The following is a 22,555-nucleotide window of genomic DNA, read 5'->3' as shown; positions in this document are numbered from 1 at the left end:
CATGACGTGAAATTGAATTTACAGATGATATTGTATATGGTACACCCATTACGCACTCCGTTTCTGGCAGTATGCCGCTTAACGCACTGCGTACTTTGCTGTGCACCACTTATTCACTGTACACAGAGTACTGTACACATCAAGCAACTTGGGAAACATTTCCTCCTTTCACTTTACATAGTCTCTACCATTCTTCCAGCAGAGAGCAGGCAACTGAGCTGACCTCGACCTTTGCCACTGCTGACCTGTAATTGACCACGATAGCCAAATTTTCCTTTCTCCGCTCTTCATTCCAAACTTTTTCCTCCATTCGATGGTTTAAAATCAGAAACTCACCATATGTGAATGAAAGGCACAGACTACACACCCTCCTACCTCACCGTGGCAGACTGCTACTTTGAACAATGAACCAAAATATTAATAGAAAGGGTTACTCATTGTAGTTTGTAATTTTAAGGCACACCAGGTTGTGGCCAATTGTTGCTAAGGCGCAGTACGACATCATTGCCTGCCTATTCCTACATGACTACAATACAGAGAAACAGAAGGAGGCCATTTATCTCACGTCTATTCTGCTGGTTTAGCACAGTGGGCTAAGACAGCTGGCATGTAATGCAGAACAAGACCAGCAGCGCGGGTTCAATTCCCGTTCCAGCCTCCTCGAACAGGCGCCGGAATGTGGCGACTAGGGGCTTTTCACAGTAACTTAATTGAAGCCTACTTGTGACAATAAGTGATTACTATTATTATTAACTTAGATCGTGGCTGTTCTCTATATTAACACCATCTACCCACCTTGGTCCCATATCCCTTAATACCTTAACAAACAACTATTGGTCTCAGTTTTAAAACTTTTAATTGGTCTAGTCTCAATAGCTTGTTTTGATAGAACACAGATATCCACCACCCTTTGTCTAAAGGTGCTTCCTGACATCAGTCCGAACAGCCCAGATTTAGAGTTATACTCTCTTGATTTGGACTCCGACAATTGCAGACAGTTTTTCTCTTTCGCTCCCGAATCTATCAAAACCTTTTAATCATCTTAAACACCTCAACTCGATCATCTCTTAATCTTCTAAACTGAAGAGACTAACAAGGCTCGGCTATGCAACCTGTCCTCGTGATTTAACCCTTTTAACCTTGTCCCTTTGAGTTTACATGCAAACAGACACTGAACTAACAATGAGCAGTTGAATGTGCCTGGCGGTGTTTCCCGTCGGATGTCCTCGTATTCCTCATAGATCCCCCTTTTCTGCACGGTATTGACGTGGTCCAACAGCTCTTCCACTGTCATCCCTTCCAATCCTGGCACATGTACGGACACTTCATCCCGCGGGAAGCCTGTGATGAGCTCGTCCAGCGAGTCACTGTGCCCATTTGGCGAGGTTAAAAACTGTTTGTTCCAGCTGGAATGGTCCAGTTTCAGCGTCCCACCTAAATGCTCTGGCAGGCAGTCCCTGGGCAGATATTGTTTCAACTCGTGCGTCTTCACCATTTGCACCTGCAACATATAAACAAAAGACAGTCAACAGCGTCCTTACAGATTAGAGTGATTGCACTTGGAAGAATGTCATTTGCCTGCTATATGTGATGTCCGGTGTAATGTACATGCGTCTGCAGACCAGAAGAAGTTTGGATTTGCTGTAATCTGCCAGCTGAGTGAGAGGAACTTTCAATCAGTTCTCTTAGCTCTCCTAACCATGCCTAGTGCAAGATGTCCATGCTGCCAGTTTTCCATACAACAGTTCAGTTAATTCAATAGTGCAGCTGCTTCCTCTTAAAGGGCATTTGTAATATTTATCCCTCTCACTAGGGTGAGGTTGTGGAATATTGAATCTAATTAGAAATCCCAGGTTATTGATTCAAATTGATACACGTATGGACCATTGTGTGCTTGGGTCACTGTCTGTGTGATGTCTGCACATTCTCCCCGTGTCTGCGTGGGTTTCCTCCGGGTGCTCCGGTTTCCTCCCACAAGTCCCAAAAGACTTGCTTGTTAGTTAATTTGGACATTCTGAATTCTCCCTCAGTGTGCCCGAACAAGCGCCGGAATGTGGTGACTAGGGGATTTTCACAGTAACTTCATTACATGTTAATGTAAGCCTACTTGTGACATTAATAAAGATTATTACTGAGCAGTTGAGCACAGTGAAATGTTGGAACACAACCTCCTGATCTCCAAACTGATAGTATACAATTTCTAGAATTCATTGGCAGTTTCTGCCCAAAATAAATTGCGTACTTTATGATGCTCTAATTGGCAACTTTCAAATTGAGGTAATGGGAATGACTAAAGGATTATTGCTTTTTGGTGGATGTACACGACTGCCCGTTTCAAATGAGGATGTACTAAGTGAAGGGGACCATACCAGCCACAAAAACAGTCACCGGAGAGTGGCTCCCCCTGGAGGATTGGTCATCAGTTCACAAGCAGGGGCTAGTTTAGCACTGTGGGCTAAACAGCTGGCTTATAATACAGAACAAGACAAGCAGCGCGGGTTCAATTCCCGTACTGGCCTCCCAGAACAGGCGCCGGAATGTGGCGACTTGGGACTTTTCACAGTAACTTCATTTTTTAAAAAAAATATGTTTTATTGAAATTTTTTTCCCCAAACAACAATTTTTCCCCTCTTACAAAGCAAACGCAACAATAACAATACAGAAATTTTTAACAATACAAGTAACAAAACCCCTTTATCTTTGACCTAAACTAAACTAAACCCCCCCCCCCCCTCCTCCCCCCTGGGTTGCTGCTGCTGGTCATCTGTCTTCCCTCTAACGTTCCCCGAGGTAGTCGAGAAATGGCTGCCACCGCCTGGTGAACCCTTGAGCCGATCCTCTCAGGGCAAACTTTATCTGCTCCAGTTTAATGAACCCCGCCATATCATTTACCCAGGCCTCCAGTCCGGGGGGTTTCGCCTCCTTCCACATGAGTAGGATCCTGCGCCGGGCTACGAGGGACGCAAAGGCCACGACATCGGCCTCTTTCGCCTCCTGCACTCCCGGCTCTTCCGCAACTCCAAATAGAGCTAACCCCCAGCCTGGTTTGACCCGGGCCTTCACCACCCGCGAAATCACTCCCGTCACTCCCTTCCAATACCCTTCCAGTGCCGGGCACGCCCAAAACATATGTGCGTGGTTTGCCGGGCTCCCGCCACACCTCCCACATTTGTCCTCCACTCCAAAGAACCTGCTCAATCTTGCTCCCGTTATGTGTGCTCTATGTAGCACCTTAAATTGAATCAGGCTAAGCCTGGCGCATGAGGAAGAGGAATTTACCCTGCTTAGGGCATCAGCCCACATACCCTCCTCTATCTCCTCCCCTAGTTCTTCTTCCCACTTTCCTTTTAGTTCGCCCACCGACTCCTCCCCCTCTTCCCTCATCTCTCGGTAAATCTCTGACACCTTGCCCTCTCCGACCCACACCCCTGAAAGCACCCTGTCCTGTATCCCCTGTGTCGGGAGCAACGGAAATTCCCTCACCTGTTGTCTAGTAAACGCCCTCACCTGCATATATCTCAAGAAATTTCCCCGGGGCAACTTATACTTTTCCTCCAATGCTCCAAGCTCGCAAAAGTCCCATCTATAAATAAATCTCCCACCCTCCTAATTCCCAACTGGTACCAGCTCTGAAATCCTCCATCCATTCTTCCTGGGGCGAACCTATGGTTGTTCCTGATTGGGGACCCCACCAGGGCTCCCCGCACCCCTCTCTGTCGCCTCCACTGTCCCCAGATATTCAATGTTGCCGCCACCACCGGGTTCGTGGTAAACTTTTTAGGTGAGATCGGTAGCGGCGCCGTCACCAGCGCCTCTAAACTCGTCCCTTTACAGGACTTTCTCTCCAGTCTTTTCCACGCCGCTCCCTCACCCTCCATCATCCATTTACGTATCATTGCCACATTGGCGGCCCAATAATAATCGCCCAAGTTCGGTAGTGCCAATCCTCCTCTGTCCCTACTACGCTGAAGGAACCCCCTCCTTACTCTCGGAACTTTCCCTGCCCACACGAAGCTCGTGATGCTCCTGTCTATTTTATTAAAAAAGGTCTTGGTGATTAGTTTCGGGAGACATTGAAATACAAATAAGAACCTCGGGAGGACCATCATCTTAATTGCTTGCACCCTGCCCGCCAGCGATAGAGGCTGCATGTCCCACCTCTTGAAGTCGTCCTCCATTTGTTCTACCAACCGTGTCAGATTAAGTCTGTGCAAGGTTCCCCAGCTCCTAGCGATCTGAATCCCCAGGTATCGGAAGTTTCTTTCCACTTTCCTTAGAGGCAAGCCTTCTATCTCTCTACTCTGGTCCCCTGGATGTATCACAAATAATTCACTCTTCCCCATGTTTAGCCTATATCCCGAGAAATCCCCGAACCCCCTCAAAATTCGCATAACCTCTATCATCCCCCCGCTGGGTCCGACACGTATAACAATAGGTCATCCGCGTATAACGAGACTCGGTGTTCTTCTCCCCCTCTAATCACCCCTCTCCATTTCCTGGAGTCTCTCAACGCCATGGCCAGAGGTTCAATTGCCAACGCGAACAACAATGGAGACGGCGGGCATCCCTGTCTTGTTCCCCTATATAGTCGGAAATACTCCGATCTATGTCGACCTGTAACTACGCTTGCCGTTGGAGCCCCATAAAGAAGTCTAACCCAGCTAATAAACCCGTTCCCAAACCCAAACCTCCTTAAGACTTCCCATAAATACTCCCACTCCACCCTATCAAATGCCTTCTCTGCGTCCATTGCCGCCACTATCTCTGCCTCCCCCTCCACTGGGGGCATCATTACCACCCCTAATAGTCGTCGCACGTTAACATTCAGTTGTCTCCCTTTTACGAATCCAGTCTGGTCTTCGTGCACCACCCCCGGGACACAGTCCTCTATCCTCGATGCCAGTACCTTTGCCAGCAATTTGGTGTCCACGTTCAATAGTGAAATAGGTCTATAGGACCCGCACTGCAACGGATCTTTGTCCCTCTTCAAAATTAGCGATATCGTCGCCTCCGACATCGTCGGGGGTAGAGTCCCCCCTTCCCTGGCCTCATTGAACGTCCTCGCCATCAACGGGGCCAACAAGTCCACATATTTTCTGTAATACTCCACCGGGAACCCGTCTGGTCCTGGGGCCTTCCCTGCTTGCATGCTTCCCAGTCCCTTAATAACCTCGTCCACCCCAATCGGTGCCCCCAGGCCTACCACCTCCACTTTCCGGAACCTCAATTGGTCCAGGAACTGCCGCATCCCCTCCTCTCCCTCTGGGGATTGAGACCTATACAGTTCCTCATAGAAGGTCTTGAACACCTCATTTATCTTTCCTGCCCTTCGCACCGTGTCTCCCCTTTCGTCTCTAATTCCTCCCATCTCCCTCGCTGCTGCCCTCTTTCGCAATTGATGAGCCAACAGGCGACTAGCCTTTTCCCCATATTCATACCTCCTCCCCTGTGCCTTCCTCCACAGTACCTCCGCCTTTCTGGTGGTCAGAAGGTCAAATTCCGTCTGGAGTCGTCTCCTCTCCCTGTACAATTCCTCCTCCGGGGTCTCTGCAAATTCCCTATCCACCCTTAAAATCTCCCCCAGTAATCTTTCCCTTTCCTTGGCCTCTGTTTTCCTTTTGTGGGCCCCAATGGAGATCAGCTCTCCTCTGACCACCGCTTTTAGTGCTTCCCATACCACTCCCACAGGGACCTCGCCGTCGTCATTGACCTCCAGGTATCTCTCAATACACCCCTGCACTCTTGCACACACTCCCTCATCCGCCATCAGTCCCACATCTAATCGCCAGAGTGTTCTCTGCTCCCTTTCCTCTCCTAATTCCAGGTCCACCCAATGTGGGGCATGATCCGAAACCGCTATGGCTGAGTACTCAGCTTCTTCCACCCTAGAGATCAACGACCTTCCCAAAACAAAAAAATCTATCCGGGAGTACACTTTATGGACATGGGAGAAGAAGGAATACTCCCTAGCCCTAGGTCTAAGAAATCGCCATGGATCCACTCCCCCCATTTGGTCCATAAACCCCTTAAGTACCTTGGCCGCTACCGGCCTTCTTCCGGTCCTTGAGCTGGATCTATCTAGCCCCGGGTCCAGCACCGTATTAAAGTCCCCTCCTAAAATCAAGTTTCCTACCTCCAGGTCCGGTATACGCCCCAGCATCCGTCTCATAAATCCCGCATCGTCCCAGTTTGGGGCATACACATTAACCAACACGACCTCCATTCCCTCCAGCCTGCCACTCACCATTACATATCTACCTCCGCTATCTGCTACGATGTTCTTTGCTTCAAATGCTACCCGTTTCCCCACCAAAATGGTCACCCCTCTATTCTTTGCGTCCAGTCCTGAGTGGAACACCTGTCCCACCCATCCTTTCCTTAGCCTAACTTGGTCCGCCACCTTTAGGTGCGTCTCTTGGAGCATAACCACGTCTGCCCTTAGTCTTTTCAAATGCGCGAGCACTCGGGCCCTTTTTATCGGTCCGTTCAGGCCTCTCACGTTCCACGTGATCAGCCTCACTAGGGGGCTACCTGCCCCCCTCCAGTGTCGACTAGCCATTACCTTCTCTAGGCCAGTCCCATATCCCGCCTCCGCGCTCCCGCTCGCTCCCCCAGCGTCACACACCATCCCCGCCCACCCACTCTTTAGCCATTTCTTTTTGGATTTCCGCAGCAGCAACCCAGTTGTCCCTCCCCCCTCCCCCCCTCCCCGCTAGATCTCTTTCTAGCATGATTGCTCCCCCATATTACTTCCGTAAGTCAGCTGACTTCAACTGACCCCGGCTACTCCTGCTCACTCCTCGACCCCCCCGTGTGGGGAACTCCCATCCGCCTTGCGCCTGTCTTCCCGCCTTATTCTTTCTGGCGCGGGAACATCCCTTTACCTGACCTGCCTCTTATGGCGCAGCTCCCTTTCCCCTCCCCCTCCCCATTCTCCAACTATGTCCCGTCTTTCCCCCCTCACCGGCGCCCACATTTCCCCAATGTCTCCCCCCTTCCCTGTTTACTTCTCAATTAACTTCAACCATAACATTAACAATAACATTTCCTGCAGCATCAGTCCCTCAGTTCCGATCCAATTTCTCTTCTTTGATGAAGGTCCATGCTTCCTCCGCCGTCTCGAAATAATGGTGTCTCTCCTGATACGTGACCCATAGTCTTGCCGGCTGCAGCATCCCGAACTTCACCTTCCTTTTATGCAACACCTCTTTGGCTCGGTTGAAGCTCGCCCTCCTTCTCGCCACCTCCGCACTCCAATCCTGGTATACCCGTACCACTGCATTCTCCCATCTGCTACTCCGCACCTTTTTAGCCCATCTCAGGACCTCTTCTCTATCCTTAAGGCGGTAAAATCGCACGATTATCGCCCTGGGTGGTTCTCCCGCTTTTGGTCTTCTCGCCGGAATCCGATTTGCCCACTCCACCTCCAAGGGGCCCGTAGGGGCCTCAGCACCCATCAGTGAGCTCAGCATCGTACTTGCGTACGCTCCACAGTCCACTCCTTCCACACCCTCAGGGAGACCCAGCATCCGAAGGTTCTTCCTTCGCGCTCCATTTTCTAGGACTTCGATCCTTTCAGTACACTTTTTATGAAGTGCCTCGTGCGCCTGTGTCTTAACCGCCAGGCCCAGGATCTCGTCCTCAATATCTGTCACCTTCTGCTCCACCACGCGGAGCTCTGTCTCCTGGGTCTTTAATGTCTCCTTGAGCCCCTCAATTGCCTGTAGCAACGGGGTCAGCACCTCCCTCTTCAGCAGCTCCACGCACCGTCTCACAATTTCATCCTGCTCAGGCCCCCATGTCGCCTGTGCTTTCTCCGCCGCCATCTTGTACTTCTCTCTTTCTGACCCTTTGGTCGACGATTCCTCGCGCTGCAGCCGCCGCCGCCGTTTTTTTCCTCCTTCGTTTGGGGGGGACTCCCTTCTCACACACCCCACACCGGGTTGTGTCGTCGAAAAATTCCCCGTTGGGGCTCTTAAAAGAGCCCGAAGGTCCGTCGGAGCTGGAGCCGCCGAAGCGTGCGGCTAGCTAGGCATCACCGCAACCGGAAGTCCCTTCAGTGGCCTTGATGAGGTCTTTTCACAGTTGTTCCCTCTGCTGTTAGAATTCACTTTTGATACAGGCCCTCAGGTCAGCTTGCAGCTTTAAGCTTGCCCTTCCCCCGCCTGCATGCTGGAAGAGGCCCTGTTTATCCTGCAGTTGCAGCCAAATCTTTTACTTTTTCTGCCGTGTCTGGCAACCCAGAGACATACCCTTCCTGGGGGACACTGTCGGGGGAATATTGCAGCCTTCTTCCCACACCGGGAAATGTCAAACAAATGCCGTGGGGGCCCTGTAAAAGAGCCCAAAAGTCCGTTCCAAGCAGGAGCTGCCGAATATGCGACCTAGCTCTGCATAGCCGCACCCGGAAGCCTCACAGTAACTTCATTGAAGCCTACTTGTGACAATAAGCGATTATTATATTATCACATAACTGACGGCAGATTTCAGTTTAGGCTTATTAAAACAATTGAAGGGCTATTCAATAACTCTGCATAGGGTGTGTGCATGTTTGTGCGTGTGGTGGCTAAGGCACCCAGGGTGCTGCCTCTGGTTAAAGGGTCTGCTAACACCCACTGTCAAAGATAATGAATAATGGTCAGGTGGCCAAGGTTGTCAGAGGGTGATCTAATCCTACAGGGTCACACCAATGGGAGGGGGGGGGGGGGGGGGGGAGGAGGAGGAGGAGGAGGAGGAGAGGAGTGAGAGAAAGAGAGAGAGAGAGAGAGAGAAGAGGGGAAATAACTGCCCTCTCCTCAGAGTGCAAAGAGGGGAAATAACCTGCCCTCAGGCACGATGGGAGAGTGAAGAAACATCAATTTCTAGATACGTAAGAGATCTGTACAGGCTGAAGTAGGGAGTGCATTTATCCAATCTCTACTGTATTTATTATTATTAATAATAATAATAATCTTTCAATTGTCTTTTGCAGACTTTCCTGTGTCTGCTTCTGTATGACTGAGCGGATTTTACACAAGCTCCTCGTGTGAAGTTCACGCTATAGTGAATTTCACCCCAATGTCTTTGGGTTCAGAGAGCTAAGTTATGAAAAATAAATAGCTCTCCGACAGGAACCAGCAGCACAGGACAGTAAGTGGGAAGAGCTGCATTCAGTATTTCAGATCGGCGCTGGACTATCGCAAAGCTGATTGGAGCGTCGTCCTACAGACATCAGCTGCATCAGTGACCCAACTTCCACACAGCTGACAGCCTGCGCAGAGTCGCTCTTTCACAGGACTTGCTGTCAAGATAACAAAATGACGTCCACCTAATTCACTTGGTCAGTCAACCACATAAATGTGCTCATCTTGCGACACAAGTAGCACTGTGACACATGGATTCAGAGTATGGAACTGGCTGCTTACGAACTCTTACCCCTAAAACCGGTGAATGTTACAGCTATAAAGAAAAAAATTGCATACCACAGTCCTCAGCACAGAAACCTGCTGACAAAGAATGTCAGACCCAAAACTTAACTCCTGTTCCCACGGACACTGCCTGATTAGATGACTAACATCTTCCGTTTTTGTTTCAGATTTCCAGCATCTGTAATTTTTTTGCATTTCGACATCATCTTTGTCCAATCACTAGTCAATGTCTCAAGTGTGCAAAACAGCACATGGCATTTCGAATTTATTGGAAAATGATGCTGGTTTTATCAAATATACAGTTTCTCTCACTTCCTGTTATGTGCTCAGCAGGGACAAAGACCCAAATGATGCTGCTCTCTGTAGCAGACAGATAATTATCTACTACAACGAGGGAAATACCCTTGCCTTTAACCAAAGTTCCATGGGGCTGAACACAACTCCTGCAAATCTGCAAGCTGAGAACTCGGATTTAAATTTGAAAACTTTAGTCCCAGGTAGCAATGGAAAGAAAGGAAGCCTTGCATTTCAATAGCACTTTTCACAAGCAATGGATGTCTCAAAGTGCTTTACAGTCAATGAGGTGCTTTTGAAGTGCAGCCATTGGTGCAATGTAGGAAATGCAGCAGCCAATGTATGCACAACAAACTCACACAAACGTCAATGTGATAATGACCAGATAATCAGTTTTTGTGCTGTTGATTGAGGGATGAATATTGCCTCCAGTCTTAGATTCAGCGTAGGGCGATAGCACGAGGAGGAGACCCATTGTGTCTGCGTCAGTTCTTTGCAATCGCAACTCACCTCGTCCCACTCCCCTGGCCTTTTCCCCAAGGCACGGCAAATTTTCTCTCTATAGATGATTATCCAATTCCCTTTTGAAAGGCAGGAGTCAATCTGCCGCGGTCAAACTCTCAGTGCATTCTAGATCCTAACAGCTTGCGGTGTAAAAAAAAAATGATTTTCCTCATGTCACCTTTGGTTCTTCTGCTAATCACCTTCGATCATTGTCATTTTGTTCTTGAACCTTACGCCAATGGGAACATTTTCTCCTCATCTACTCTGTCGAGGCCCCTCATTTTAAAAAAATGAATTTAGAGTATCTAATTATTTATTTCCAATTAAGCGGCAATTTAACGTGGCCAATCCACCTACCCTGCACATCTTTGTGTTTTGGGGGCAAGGCCCATGCAGACATGGGAAAAAGGGGCAAACTCCACACGTACAGTGACCCAGGTCAGAGTTGAACCCGGGTCCTCAGCGCCATGAGGCAGCAGTGCTAACCACTGCACCACCGTGCTGCCCCCGTCAAGGCACCTCGTGAATTTGAACAGCTCCGCCAAATCCCTGAGCCGATGCAGACTCGATGGGCCGAATGTCCTCCTTCCGCACTGTAAATTCTATGATTCTCCAATCTATTCATGTAACTGAAGTTCCTCATCCCTGGAACCATTCTTGTGAATCTTTTTTGAACCTTTTCTAACGCAATCACATTCTTCCCTAAAGTGTTGTGCCCAGAACTGGACTCCAGCTAAGGCTGAATCAGTGTTTCACACAGGTTTAACATAACGTGCTTGCTTTTGTACTCTATACCCCTATTTATAAAGCCCGTATGTCTCATTAACCGGTTTCTCAATCTGCCCTGCCAACTTCAATTAATTACCCACATATAACCTCAAGTTCCTCTTCTCCTGTTTCTCTAGAATTGTACTCTTTATTTTCTATTGCCTAGCCTTATTCATCCTAGCCAAATGAATCACTTCACATTTCTCAGTATTACACTTCGTCTGCTCATTCCATCAATTATGCCCCTTTGAAGTTCTACACTATCCTCCACACAGTTCACGAAACTTTCAAGTTTTATGTCATCTACAAATTTTGCAATTGTGCCCCTGTACACATAAGTCTAGGTCATTGATATATACCAGGAAAAGCAGGTCCTAATATCCATCCCTGGGGAATCCCACTATATACCTCTCCCTGTCTGAAAAACAACTGTTCATTATTACTGTTTCCGGTCATTCAGCTACTTTCATATCCATGCTGCTACTGTTCCTTTCATTCCATGGGCTCTAACCTTGTTCACGCATCTGTTTGTACGGCACTTTATCAAATGTCTTTCGCAAGTCCATGAACGCGGACAGCATCAACTGTCTCTGTTACCTCATCAAAACAATCAATCAAGTTAGCTAAGCACTATTTTTCATGTTAGCTTTCACAAAACAGATCCACATAATCCCAAGTGACTGTTAATTCTGCCCGAATTATCATTTTTATTTTATTTTAAAAACATCTCTTTTCTAATTTTTCCTAATTAAGTGTGAAAATAAACCATTATTGAACTTGAACTAACTGACTTTGGGTCTTTGATCAATATCCGGTTGAACCTTGTGGTGGTATCATCTGATACCTGGCGACTCTGAAAAGCAATATCACTCAATATTAAAAGGGGCAACCTTATTGTCGTCTTCGGTGCAAATTGGCAACAGTTATTGGCGACTCTGGTGGGACTCAAACTAGAAGTGAATTTGTCACTCCGAGAGAACCCATAAAACGGTGAATTAGAAACCCAATTGGAAAAGTGAAAGAAACCACAAGTGTAAGACCCATATTGATCAAACCTCCAAGATTCGGAAGTGTGTAGTAATTTGCATGCGGACTAACAGGGATATAAGGTAAACACGTTAGATTTTGTTGCGTAAAACTATCGGGAGTTTTGTAAATCGGAAAATAGCTTAGGCTATACCCGCTGTTTGCATCGCCGCCCTATTCCCCCATCCCAAATTTAGGATACAGAAAAGAGATACCAGTAGAAATGGCAGCAAAGGCAATGGAAAGTCTTATCAACCCACAGGAACCCGAGGCCGCAGCGACCAGTAGAGCAGAGCAGTGTCCCATATGGAAAGAGGAACTAAGGAAATACTTAAAGGGGAAAGGATGGCCCCTTTGGTCTGAGTTTTGTTCGAATGAAGAGTCAGGTCCTGGTAGTATAGGACAAACTTGGTGGGACAACCTAACCGAGATACACAAGAAGAGTTTAGGGAAAGTTCATAAGCTGATGGCAATCGTGTCCTGTCTGGCACAATTGCGAGGCACAGAGGAGGTCATGAGAACGCTCCGCAGACAGCTTGTAGAGAAAGAGGAGAAGAGTGAGGGAAACGTTAGCAAGTGTGAAAAAGTTAATGAGCAACTCCGGGAGCAGCTAGCAGCAAAAGACAAGGAGATGGCTGATGTCAAACGGGCACACCAATCTTGTTTAGGCCACCTAAGCAGCTTTCAGATACAATACGGTAAGGCGACCAGGATACACAACACGCAGTCTTGGTAAGAGAAGAGACGAACAACAGGTAGAATAGTTAAAGAAGCAATGCGTTGACTTGAAGACAGTTTTACGAGCACTCCATAATGGAACAAAGGCAGAGTTCAGTCGACCACGCCAAATGCAGGCAGCAAATTTCAAGGTTACAGTCACTGCTCTCAGTGCAAAATGGTTTCAGAATACCTTTGGACCAAATTTAGACCAGGAAGATGGCCCCGATTGGCAGGAACTCAATGGAACTGCCTATAGGTATGTAGAAAATACCGAAAATCACAAAAGAGCCCTCCAGGCCCCGAAAAGGAAAGCACCGCACCACCGATTGCACAGGCAGCACACAACCCCATGAATCCAGTCACCACCCAGCACACGTCACAGGATCGCAAGGAACCCGATTTTGTGTACACCACCCCATTATCCATCACACAATTGAGGGATGCCTGTTAAAAGGGGCACCCTTATTGGTGTCTCCGGCGCAAATTGACAAGTGATCCGGGGTCATGATCGAACCCGGGTCCTCGGTGCCGTGAGGCAGCAGTGCTAATCACTGTGCAGCCTCATCACTTTTGTTTGACAAAAACAGGGTCCATCCCAACAGCCAAGTTAGACGTACAGGATGAACCTTCAAGATTTTACGGGCATCAATTAAAAGGAAACATGCCCGTTCGCCAATCTGAAGCAAAAATACATTGTGGTCCAAATCCATTGCTACACAAGAGAAGAGCTAACAGTGTTGGAGGATATTAGCTTGGCTAGAAGATAGGTTAACTAACAGGAAACCGACTCAGGATAAAGGAGTCATTTTCAGGTTGGCAAACTGGAGTGAATTGCTGACAGGGATCAACTATGTGCAATCTATATTAATGACTTGGATGATGGGACCAACTGTATTGGAGTCAAATTTGCTGGCCGTACAAAGATGGGAAGGAAAGCAAGTTGTGGAAAGAATATAAAGTGTCTGCAAAGGGTTATAGATATTTAAGCGAATGGGCAAAAAAAACGGCAGATGGAATGATATGCGGAAAATTGTGGAGTTTCCACTTTGGTACAAAGAGTAGAAAGTTATTCAAATGGCAGAATGCTGGAGAATTCTGTGGTACAAAGAGATCAGGATGTCCCAGTACATGAATCACAAAAGGATAGAATGCAGCAAGTAACTAGGATGGCAAATGGAATGGGGCGGCATGGCAGCGCAGTGGTTAGCACTGCTGCCTCACGGCGCCGAGGATCCGGGTTCAATCCTGGCCCCGGGTCACTGTCCGTGTGGAGTCTCCCCGTGTCTGCGTGGGTCTCACCCCCACAACCCAAAGATGTGCAGGGCAGGTGGATTGGCCACGCTAAATTGCCCCTCCATTGGAAAAAAATGTTCTAAAAAAGATTTTTTTTAAAAAGGATGGCAGATGGAATGTTTACCATTATTGCACGTATAAACGTATGGAATATAAAAGAAGGAAGTCTTGCTAGAACAGTATAGATCTTTGGTGGGACCACACCTAGCATGTTGTATACCGTTTTAGTCTTCTTACATAAGGAGTGATATACTTGCCTTGGAAGCAATTCAGAGAAGGTTCACTCGGCTGATTCCTGGCCGTGTTATGAGACGAGGTTGAGCAGGTTGGGCCTATGCTTATTGGAGTTTAGAAGAATGAGAGCTAATCCAATTGAAAGGTATCTGCTTCCGAGGGGAGTTGACAGGGTAGATGCTGAGAGGATGTTTCCCCTCGGAAGGGCATCTAGAATAGGCAGCAGAGAACAGTTTAAAGTGGTCTCCAATTTAAGACTTGAGACGATGGAGAGATTTATTCTCCCAGAGGGCTGTTTGTCTTTGGAATTCTCCTCTCTAGAGCGCAATGGAGGTTGGGTCAATGAATATATTCAAGACGGAGTTAGATTTTTGATCAACTAGTGAGGTAACAGTTATGAGGTGCAGGCAGGAAAGTAGAATTAAGGCCATAATATAATCAGCCACAATGCTCCTGTTTCTTAGGATGTTATTTATCTGATCAGGCATTTTTGACTGACTGAAGATTGTCTAACGAAAGGCATTGCTAGATTTTTCCCACTGCAATTTATCACATCTTGTTCCTGTGTTTTGCAAGAACTCACTGACGCTAGTATTTTTCTATTTTAAGGTATTTCAACCGTATCCTCCCAAATTTGCTCAAAGGAACAGAAACTGACTTCCTGCACTTTATCATATCAGCACAGTGGCCCAATGCCCTATAGGCATCTCAAACTAACGCTCCCAAGTCTTTTCGGTCCTTTGGGAAGGGCAAATTCTGGAGCTAGGAAAAAACGTAGCAATCACAGCCATTCATTCCGTCCTGCCTGTACCAGTTCTTTGTTCAAGTCATGTAAATCCAGTTCCAATTCCTGCACTGCCCTCTCTCTTTCTCTGCTCCAATTGTTGATCAATTTTCTTTTAAAAGAAGCAATAGTCTCTGCCTCAAATACACCCTGTGACAAAGCATCCGATGCTCCAACAAGCCTTGGTGTCAAGGAATCTCTCCCATACCATACAACTGCACTAAAGACATGACGATGATGTATTCCATTTATTGACTTATGTTGAAATAAACTTTTCCCGTTTTTAATAATAATAATCTTTTAATTGTCACAAGCAGGCTTACATTAACACTGCAATGAAGTTACTGTGAAAAGCCCCGAGTTGCCACACTCCAGCGCCTGTTCGGGTACACGGAGGGAGAATTCAGAATGTCCAAATTACCTAACAGCACGTCTTTCAGGGCTTGTGGGAGGAAGCCGGGGCACCCAGAGGAAACTCACGCAGACACAGGGAGAACATGCAGACTCCGCACAGACAGTGACCCAAGCCGGGAATCGAACCTGGGACCCTGGTGAAGCAACAGTGCTAACCACTGTGTTATGTTATCCTTCTAGAAAGCATTCTGTCTTACTTATTAAATCCCATTTTCCACATTCACTATCAGTTAGCTGATGGATATTTGTCCGGCCAGACTGAGCCCAGAGGCAACAATCACTTGTCAGAGTTTTAAAGACAATGGAGAGTATTCCATTGTCTAACCAATGTATCACATCTCCTTCCAGTCCATGTGTTGTAATTTTCAGTAATTGTTTATGTAGGACTCCTCAATTAACCAGAAAAGTAAATCAGTTTGTTTTAACACTGACAAATTTACAGACTAGCAATTGGAGCTAATTTGTAGAAGCCACAAAAACATATTTCATGAAAATGTCTTATTCTAGTTGAAAAGGGACAAGTAACTTCTACGTTTTGCAGTGCGTTGCAACTTTTATCATGTCGGTATCAAGGAAACAACTGGATGAATTGCAGTGGAAGCTATTATAGATGTGGCAGTTACGCTGGCTAATTATTCTGTACATTGACAACCCTGGTATTAACTCTGTACTGAAAGTTTGAATACCAGGGGCTCAATTCTAAGGTCAAAGTGTTCTCCAGAAAATCTACCAACAGGAAGAAGTGATGTGCATGGCTGGAATTCCATGTGAACTGTAGATTAATACAAAATCCTCCCAGTTGCAGGGACAGCAACTTGCAACATAACCAGGATCATCTTGAGTGTTGCTCTGGCGACAGTTCTGACGACGGTCTGACTACATTGTTCTGATACGGTAGGATTGGTTTGGATTTGTTTAGTCCCGTGTACCGAGGTACAATGAAAAGTATTTTTCTGCGAGCAGCTCAACAGATCATTAAGTACATGAGAAGAAAAGCGGATAAAAGAAAATACATAATAGGGCAACACAACATGTACAGTGTAACTACATAAGCACTGGCATCAGATGAAGCATACAGGGTGTAGTATTAATGAGGTCAGTCCATAAGAGGGTCATTTAGGGGTCTGGTGACAGTGGGGAAGAAGCTGTTTTTGAGTCTGTTCGTGCGTGTTCTCAGACTTCTGTATCTCCTGCCCGATGGAAGAAGTTGGAAGAGTGAGTAAGCCGGGTGGGAGGGATCTTTGATTATGCTGCCCACTTTCCCCAGGCAGCGGGAGGTGTAGATGGAGTCAATGGATGGGAGGCAGGTTCGTGTGATGGACTGGGCGGTGTTCACGACTCTCTGAAGTTTCTTGCGGTCCTGGGCCGAGCAGTTGCCATACCATGTTGTGATGCAGCCAGATAGGATGCTTTCTATGGTGCATCTGTAAAAGTTGGTCAGGGTTAATGTGGACATGCCGAATTTCCTTAGTTTCCTGAGGAGGTATAGGCGCTGTTGTGCTTTCTTGGTGGTAGCGTCGACGTGGGTGGACCAGTGGACCATGGCATAGAGTAGGCCACTGTTCCAATCAATAACTATGCTTCTGGACTGAAGTGTGCACAGAGCAATGGTTGGGGTTAATCTGTACCAACAATCTTTATTGTCACAAGTAGGCTTACATTAACACTGCAATGAAGAACTTCCGGGTGCGGCGATGACCAGCTGAGTCGCACGTTTCGGCAGCTCCCTGTGAAACGGACTTTTGGGCTCTTGATAGGAGCCCCAACGGCAATTTTAACGGCTAAAAACACCGTGCGGTAAACCAGGAGGGTGTTCCCCCTGGACACGGATGGAAAAAGGAGAGGAAAGTGGCCGGATTGCAGCGGATCCTTTGGAACAACGGCAAGGAAGGCAAGCAAAAACCAAGATGGCGTCGGAAGGTGGCAGTTTCATATGGGGCCCTGAACAACAAGAGTTCTTGAAATGCTGCGTGGAGTAGATAAAAAAGGAAATGAAGAAAGAGTTGTTGGCCCCGATACTACAGGCGATCGAAGGGCTAAAGGAGGAACAAAAGACCCAGGAGCAGGAGCTTCGGGTCGTGAAGGCGAAAGCAGCCGAGAATGAGGACGATATACAGGGCCTGGTGGTGAAGTCGGAGATACAGGAGGCACACCAGAAACGATGTGTGGAGAGGTTGGAGGCACTGGAAAACAACGCAAGGAGGAACAACCTGAGGATTCTTGGCCTTCCTGAAGGTGTGGAGGGGGCGGACGTCGGGGCATATGTGAGCACGATGCTGCATTCGTTAATGGGAGCGGAGGCCCCGACGGGTCCGTTGGAGGTGGAGGGAGCGTACCGAGTGATGGCGCGAGGATCGAGAGCAGGAGAAACTCCCAGAGCCATAGTGGTGAGATTCCTCCGTTTTAAGGATAGAGAAATGGTCCTTAGATGGGCGAAGAAAACTCGGTGCAGTAAATGGGAGAACGCGGTGATCCGCGTTTATCAAGGCTGGAGTGCGGAGGTGGCGAGAAGGAGGGCGAGCTTTAATCGGGCCAAGGCGGTACTTCACAAAAGGAAGATAAAATTTGGAATGCTGCAACTGGCAAGACTGTGGGTCACATATCAAGGGAGGCACCACTACTTTGAGATGGCGGATGAAGCGTGGACTTTTATTGTAGAAGAAAAACTGGAATGAGTGGAGTATGAAAAAGAACGTTTGGACAAAGTGGTGGGGCGAATGTGGGGGGCAAAGAGGGGTTTTATATACTAATCCTGCGATGTGGTAACTTTTCTTTCTCCCACAGGTGGTGATGGGGGGAGGTGGGGAGGGAGAGGAGATGGGGCGTTGGCCATGGGAGGCGGGGCCGAGGGAGAGGCGCGGGCTTGGTTCCCGCGCTATGATAATTATGGCGGGAATAGAGTAGCAGGAAGGAGGGGGCGTCGCACGGTGCGAGCCGTGGTCACGGGGGGAAGCCGAGGTCAGCCAGAGTTTGCTGACTTCTGGGAGCAACATGGGGGGAGTAATTACGCTAGCGGGGGGTCTAGCGGGGGGGGGGGGGTGGGAGGGGGGAATTACTGGGTTGCTGCTGCTGGGGAAAGGGGGGAGTGGGTACGGGAGAGGATGGGCGGGGGGGCACCGCCTGGGGGTGATACAGCTGCGTGGGAACTGGGTGAGAAGCAGGAAAAAGATGATGGCTAACCGGCAAGGGGGGGGCGGGGTGGGAAGCCCCCCCAACTCGGCTGATCACGTGGAACGTGAGAGGGCTCAACGGGCCGATAAAGAGGGCACGAGTACTCGCACACCTTAAGAAACTTAAAGCAGATGTGGTTATGTTACAGGAAACGCACCTGAAACTGATAGACCAGGTTAGGCTGCGTAAAGGATGGGTGGGGCAGGTGTTCCATTCGGGGCTGGATGCGAAAAACAGGGGGGTGGCTATATTAGTGGGGAAGCGGGTAATGTTCGAGGCAAAGACTATAGTGGTGGATAACGGGGGCAGATACGTGATGGTGAGTGGCAAATTACAGGGAGAGATGGTGGTTTTGGTAAACGTGTATGCCCCGAACTGGGATGATGCCAACTTTATGAGGCGAATGCTAGGACGCATCCCGGACCTAGAGACGGGAAAGCTGATAATGGGGGGAGACTTTAACACGGTGTTGGAACCAAGGCTGGATAGGTCGAAGTCCAGGACTGGTAGGAGGCCGGCAGCAGCCAAGGTGCTTAAGGATTTTATGGAGCAGATGGGGGGTGTGGACCCGTGGAGATTCAGTAGACCTAGGAGTAAGGAGTTCTCGTTTTTCTCCTATGTCCATAAAGTCTATTCGCGCATAGACTTTTTTGTGTTGGGTAGGGCATTGATCCCGAAGGTGAGGGGAACGGAATATACGGCTATAGCCATTTCGGATCATGCCCCACACTGGGTAGACTTGGAGATAGGGGAGGAAACAGGAGGGCGCCCACCCTGGAGAATGGACATGGGACTAATGGCGGATGAGGGGGTGTGCCTAAGGGTGAGGGGATGTATTGAAAAGTACTTGGAACTCAATGACAATGGGGAGGTTCAGGTGGGAGTGGTCTGGGAGGCGTTGAAGGCGGTGGTTAGGGGGGAGCTGATATCAATAAGGGCACATAAAGGGAAGCAGGAGAGTAAGGAACGGGAGCGGTTGCTGCAAGAACTTTTGAGGGTGGACAGACAATATGCGGAAGCACCGGAGGAGGGACTGTACAGGGAAAGGCAAAGGCTGCATGTGGAATTTGACTTGCTGACTACAGGCACTGCAGAGGCACAATGGAGGAAGGCGCAGGGTGTACAGTATGAATATGGGGAGAAGGCGAGCAGATTGCTGGCACACCAATTGAGGAAAAGGGGAGCAGCGAGGGAAATAGGGGGAGTGAGGGATGAGGAAGGAGAGATGGAGAGGGGGGCGGAGAGAGTGAATGAAGTGTTCAAGACATTTTATAAAAAATTGTATGAAGCTCAACCCCCGGATGGGAGGGAGAGAATGATGGATTTTTTGGATCGGGTGGAAATTCCCAAGGTGGAAGAGCAGGAAAGGGTGGGACTGGGAGCACAGATTACGGTAGAAGAAGTGGTGAAAGGAATTAGGAACATGCAGACGGGAAAGGCCCCGGGACCGGACGGATTCCCAGTTGAATTTTACAGAAAGTATTTGGACTTGCTCGCCCCGGTACTGACGAGGACCTTTAACGAGGCAAAGGAAAGGGGACAACTGCCCCCGACTATGTCTGAAGCAACGATATCGCTTCTCTTAAAGAAGGAAAAGGATCCGCTACAATGCGGGTCCTACAGACCAATTTCCCTCCTAAATGTGGATGCCAAGGTCCTGGCCAAGGTAATGGCAATGAGAATAGAGGAATGTGTCCCGGGGGTGGTTCACGAGGACCAAATTGGGTTTGTGAAGGGGAGACAGCTGAACACGAATATACGGAGGCTGTTAGGGGTAATGATGATGGCCCCACCAGAGGGTGAAACGGAGATAGTAGTGGCGATGGATGCCGAGAAAGCATTTGATAGAGTGGAATGGGATTATCTGTGGGAGGTGTTGAGGAGATTCGGTTTTGGAGAGGGGTATGTTAGATGGGTGCAGCTGTTGTATAGGGCCCCAGTGGCGAGTGTGGTCACGAATGGACGGGGATCGGCATATTTTCGGCTCCATAGAGGGACAAGGCAGGGATGTCCTCTGTCCCCATTACTGTTTGCACTGGCGATTGAGCCCCTGGCGATAGCGCTGAGAGGTTCCAAGAGATGGAGGGGAATACTTAGGGGAGGAGAAGAACACCGGGTATCTTTATATGCGGATGATCTGCTACTATATGTGGCGGATCCGGCGGAGGGGATGCCAGAAATAATGCGGATACTTGGGGAGTTTGGGGAGTTTTCAGGGTATAAATTGAACATGGGGAAGAGTGAGCTGTTTGTGGTGCATCCAGGGGAGCAGAGTAGAGAAATAGAAGACCTACCGTTGAGGAAGGTAACAAGAGACTTTCGTTACCTGGGGATCCAGATAGCTAAGAATTGGGGCACATTGCACAGGCTAAATTTAACGCGGTTGGTGGAACAGATGGAGGAAGATTTCAAGAGATGGGATATGGTAGCACTGTCAATGGCAGGGAGGGTGCAGGCGGTTAAGATGGTGGTCCTCCCGAGATTCCTCTTTGTGTTTCAGTGCCTCCCGGTGGTGATCACGAAGGCTTTTTTTAAAAGGATAGAAAAGAGCATCATGGGTTTTGTTTGGGCCGGGAAGACTCCGAGAGTGAGGAAGGGATTCTTACAGCGTAGTAGGGATAGGGGGGGGCTGGCATTACCGAGCCTAAGTGAGTATTATTGGGCCGCTAATATTTCAATGGTGAGTAAGTGGATGGGAGAGGAGGAGGGAGCGGCGTGGAAGAGATTAGAGAGGGCGTCCTGTAGGGGGACCAGCCTGCAGGCTATGGTGACAGCCCCATTGCCGTTCTCACCGAGGAACTACACCACGAGCCCGGTGGTGGTAGCTACACTGAAGATTTGGGGACAGTGGAGACGACATAGGGGAAAGACCGGAGCATTGGGGGGGTCCCCGATAAGAAACAACCATAGGTTTGCCCCGGGGGGAATGGATGGGGGATATGGAATGTGGCAAAGAGCAGGAATAACGCAACTGAAAGATCTATTTGTGGACGGGAAGTTCGCAAGTCTGGGAGCGCTGACCGAGAAATATGGGTTGCCCCAAGGGAATGCATTCAGGTACATGCAATTGAGGGCTTTTGCGAGGCAACAGGTGAGGGAATTCCCGCAGCTCCCGACACAAGAGGTGCAGGACAGAGTCATCTCAAAGAAATGGGTGGGGGATGGTAAGGTGTCGGATATATATAGGGAAATGAGGGACGAAGGGGAGACTATGGTGGACGAACTAAAAAGGAAATGGGAAGAAGAGTTAGGGGAGGAGATCGAGGAGGGGCTGTGGGCAAATGCCCTAAACAGGGTAAACTCGTCGTCCTCGTGCGCCAGGCTAAGCCTGATTCAGTTTAAGGTATTACACAGGGCACATATGACTGGAACACGGCTCAGTAAATTTTTTGGGGTGGAGGATAGGTGTGCGAGGTGCTCGAGAAGCCCAGCGAATCATACCCATATGTTTTGGTCATGCCCGGCACTACAGGGGTTTTGGGTGGGGGTGACAAAGGCGCTTTCAAAAGTAGTAGGAGTCCGGGTCGAACCAAGCTGGGGGTTGGCTATATTTGGGGTTGCACAAGAGCCGGGAGTGCAGGAGGCGAGAGAGGCCGATGTTTTGGCCTTTGCGTCCCTAGTAGCCCGGCGCAGGATATTGCTAATGTGGAAAGAAGCCAAGCCCCCGGGGGTGGAGACCTGGATAAATGATATGGCGGGGTTCATAAAGCTAGAGCGGATTAAGTTCGTCCTAAGGGGGTCGGCTCAAGGGTTCACCAGGCGGTGGCAACCGTTCGTCGAATATCTTGCGGAAAGATAGATGGGGGAAAAAAGAAGGCAGCAGCAGCAGCCCAGGACTTGGGGGGGGGGGGGGGGGGGGGGGGCGGGTATAGCCTGTGACAAGGCAGTTGCCAATTAGGGCTAGTTTTCATTTTTGTTATTTAATATTTATTTGTTTGTT

The 22,555-nt window shown here is 48.6% G+C and overlaps 1 protein-coding gene across 4 annotated transcripts in view; it reads right to left on the bottom strand.

Annotated features, from left to right (window-relative positions):
• Positions 1 to 22,555, bottom strand: part of ptpn9a (protein tyrosine phosphatase non-receptor type 9a) — a 278,081-nt gene that overhangs the window by 78,762 nt on the left and 176,764 nt on the right. For all 4 annotated transcript variants that reach the window (XM_072493042.1, XM_072493040.1, XM_072493041.1 and 1 more), the window contains one exon: positions 1,182 to 1,501. In XM_072493042.1, coding sequence (XP_072349143.1) covers positions 1,182 to 1,501 — 320 coding nt within the window. The remainder of the gene's footprint in view (positions 1 to 1,181; positions 1,502 to 22,555) is intronic.

Source organism: Scyliorhinus torazame, chromosome 30 (genome assembly GCF_047496885.1).
Source record: "Scyliorhinus torazame isolate Kashiwa2021f chromosome 30, sScyTor2.1, whole genome shotgun sequence".
Taxonomy (NCBI): domain Eukaryota; kingdom Metazoa; phylum Chordata; class Chondrichthyes; order Carcharhiniformes; family Scyliorhinidae; genus Scyliorhinus; species Scyliorhinus torazame.
The sequence above is the reverse complement of the archived record's forward strand: the minus strand, read 5'-3'. Positions and strand labels throughout refer to the sequence as shown.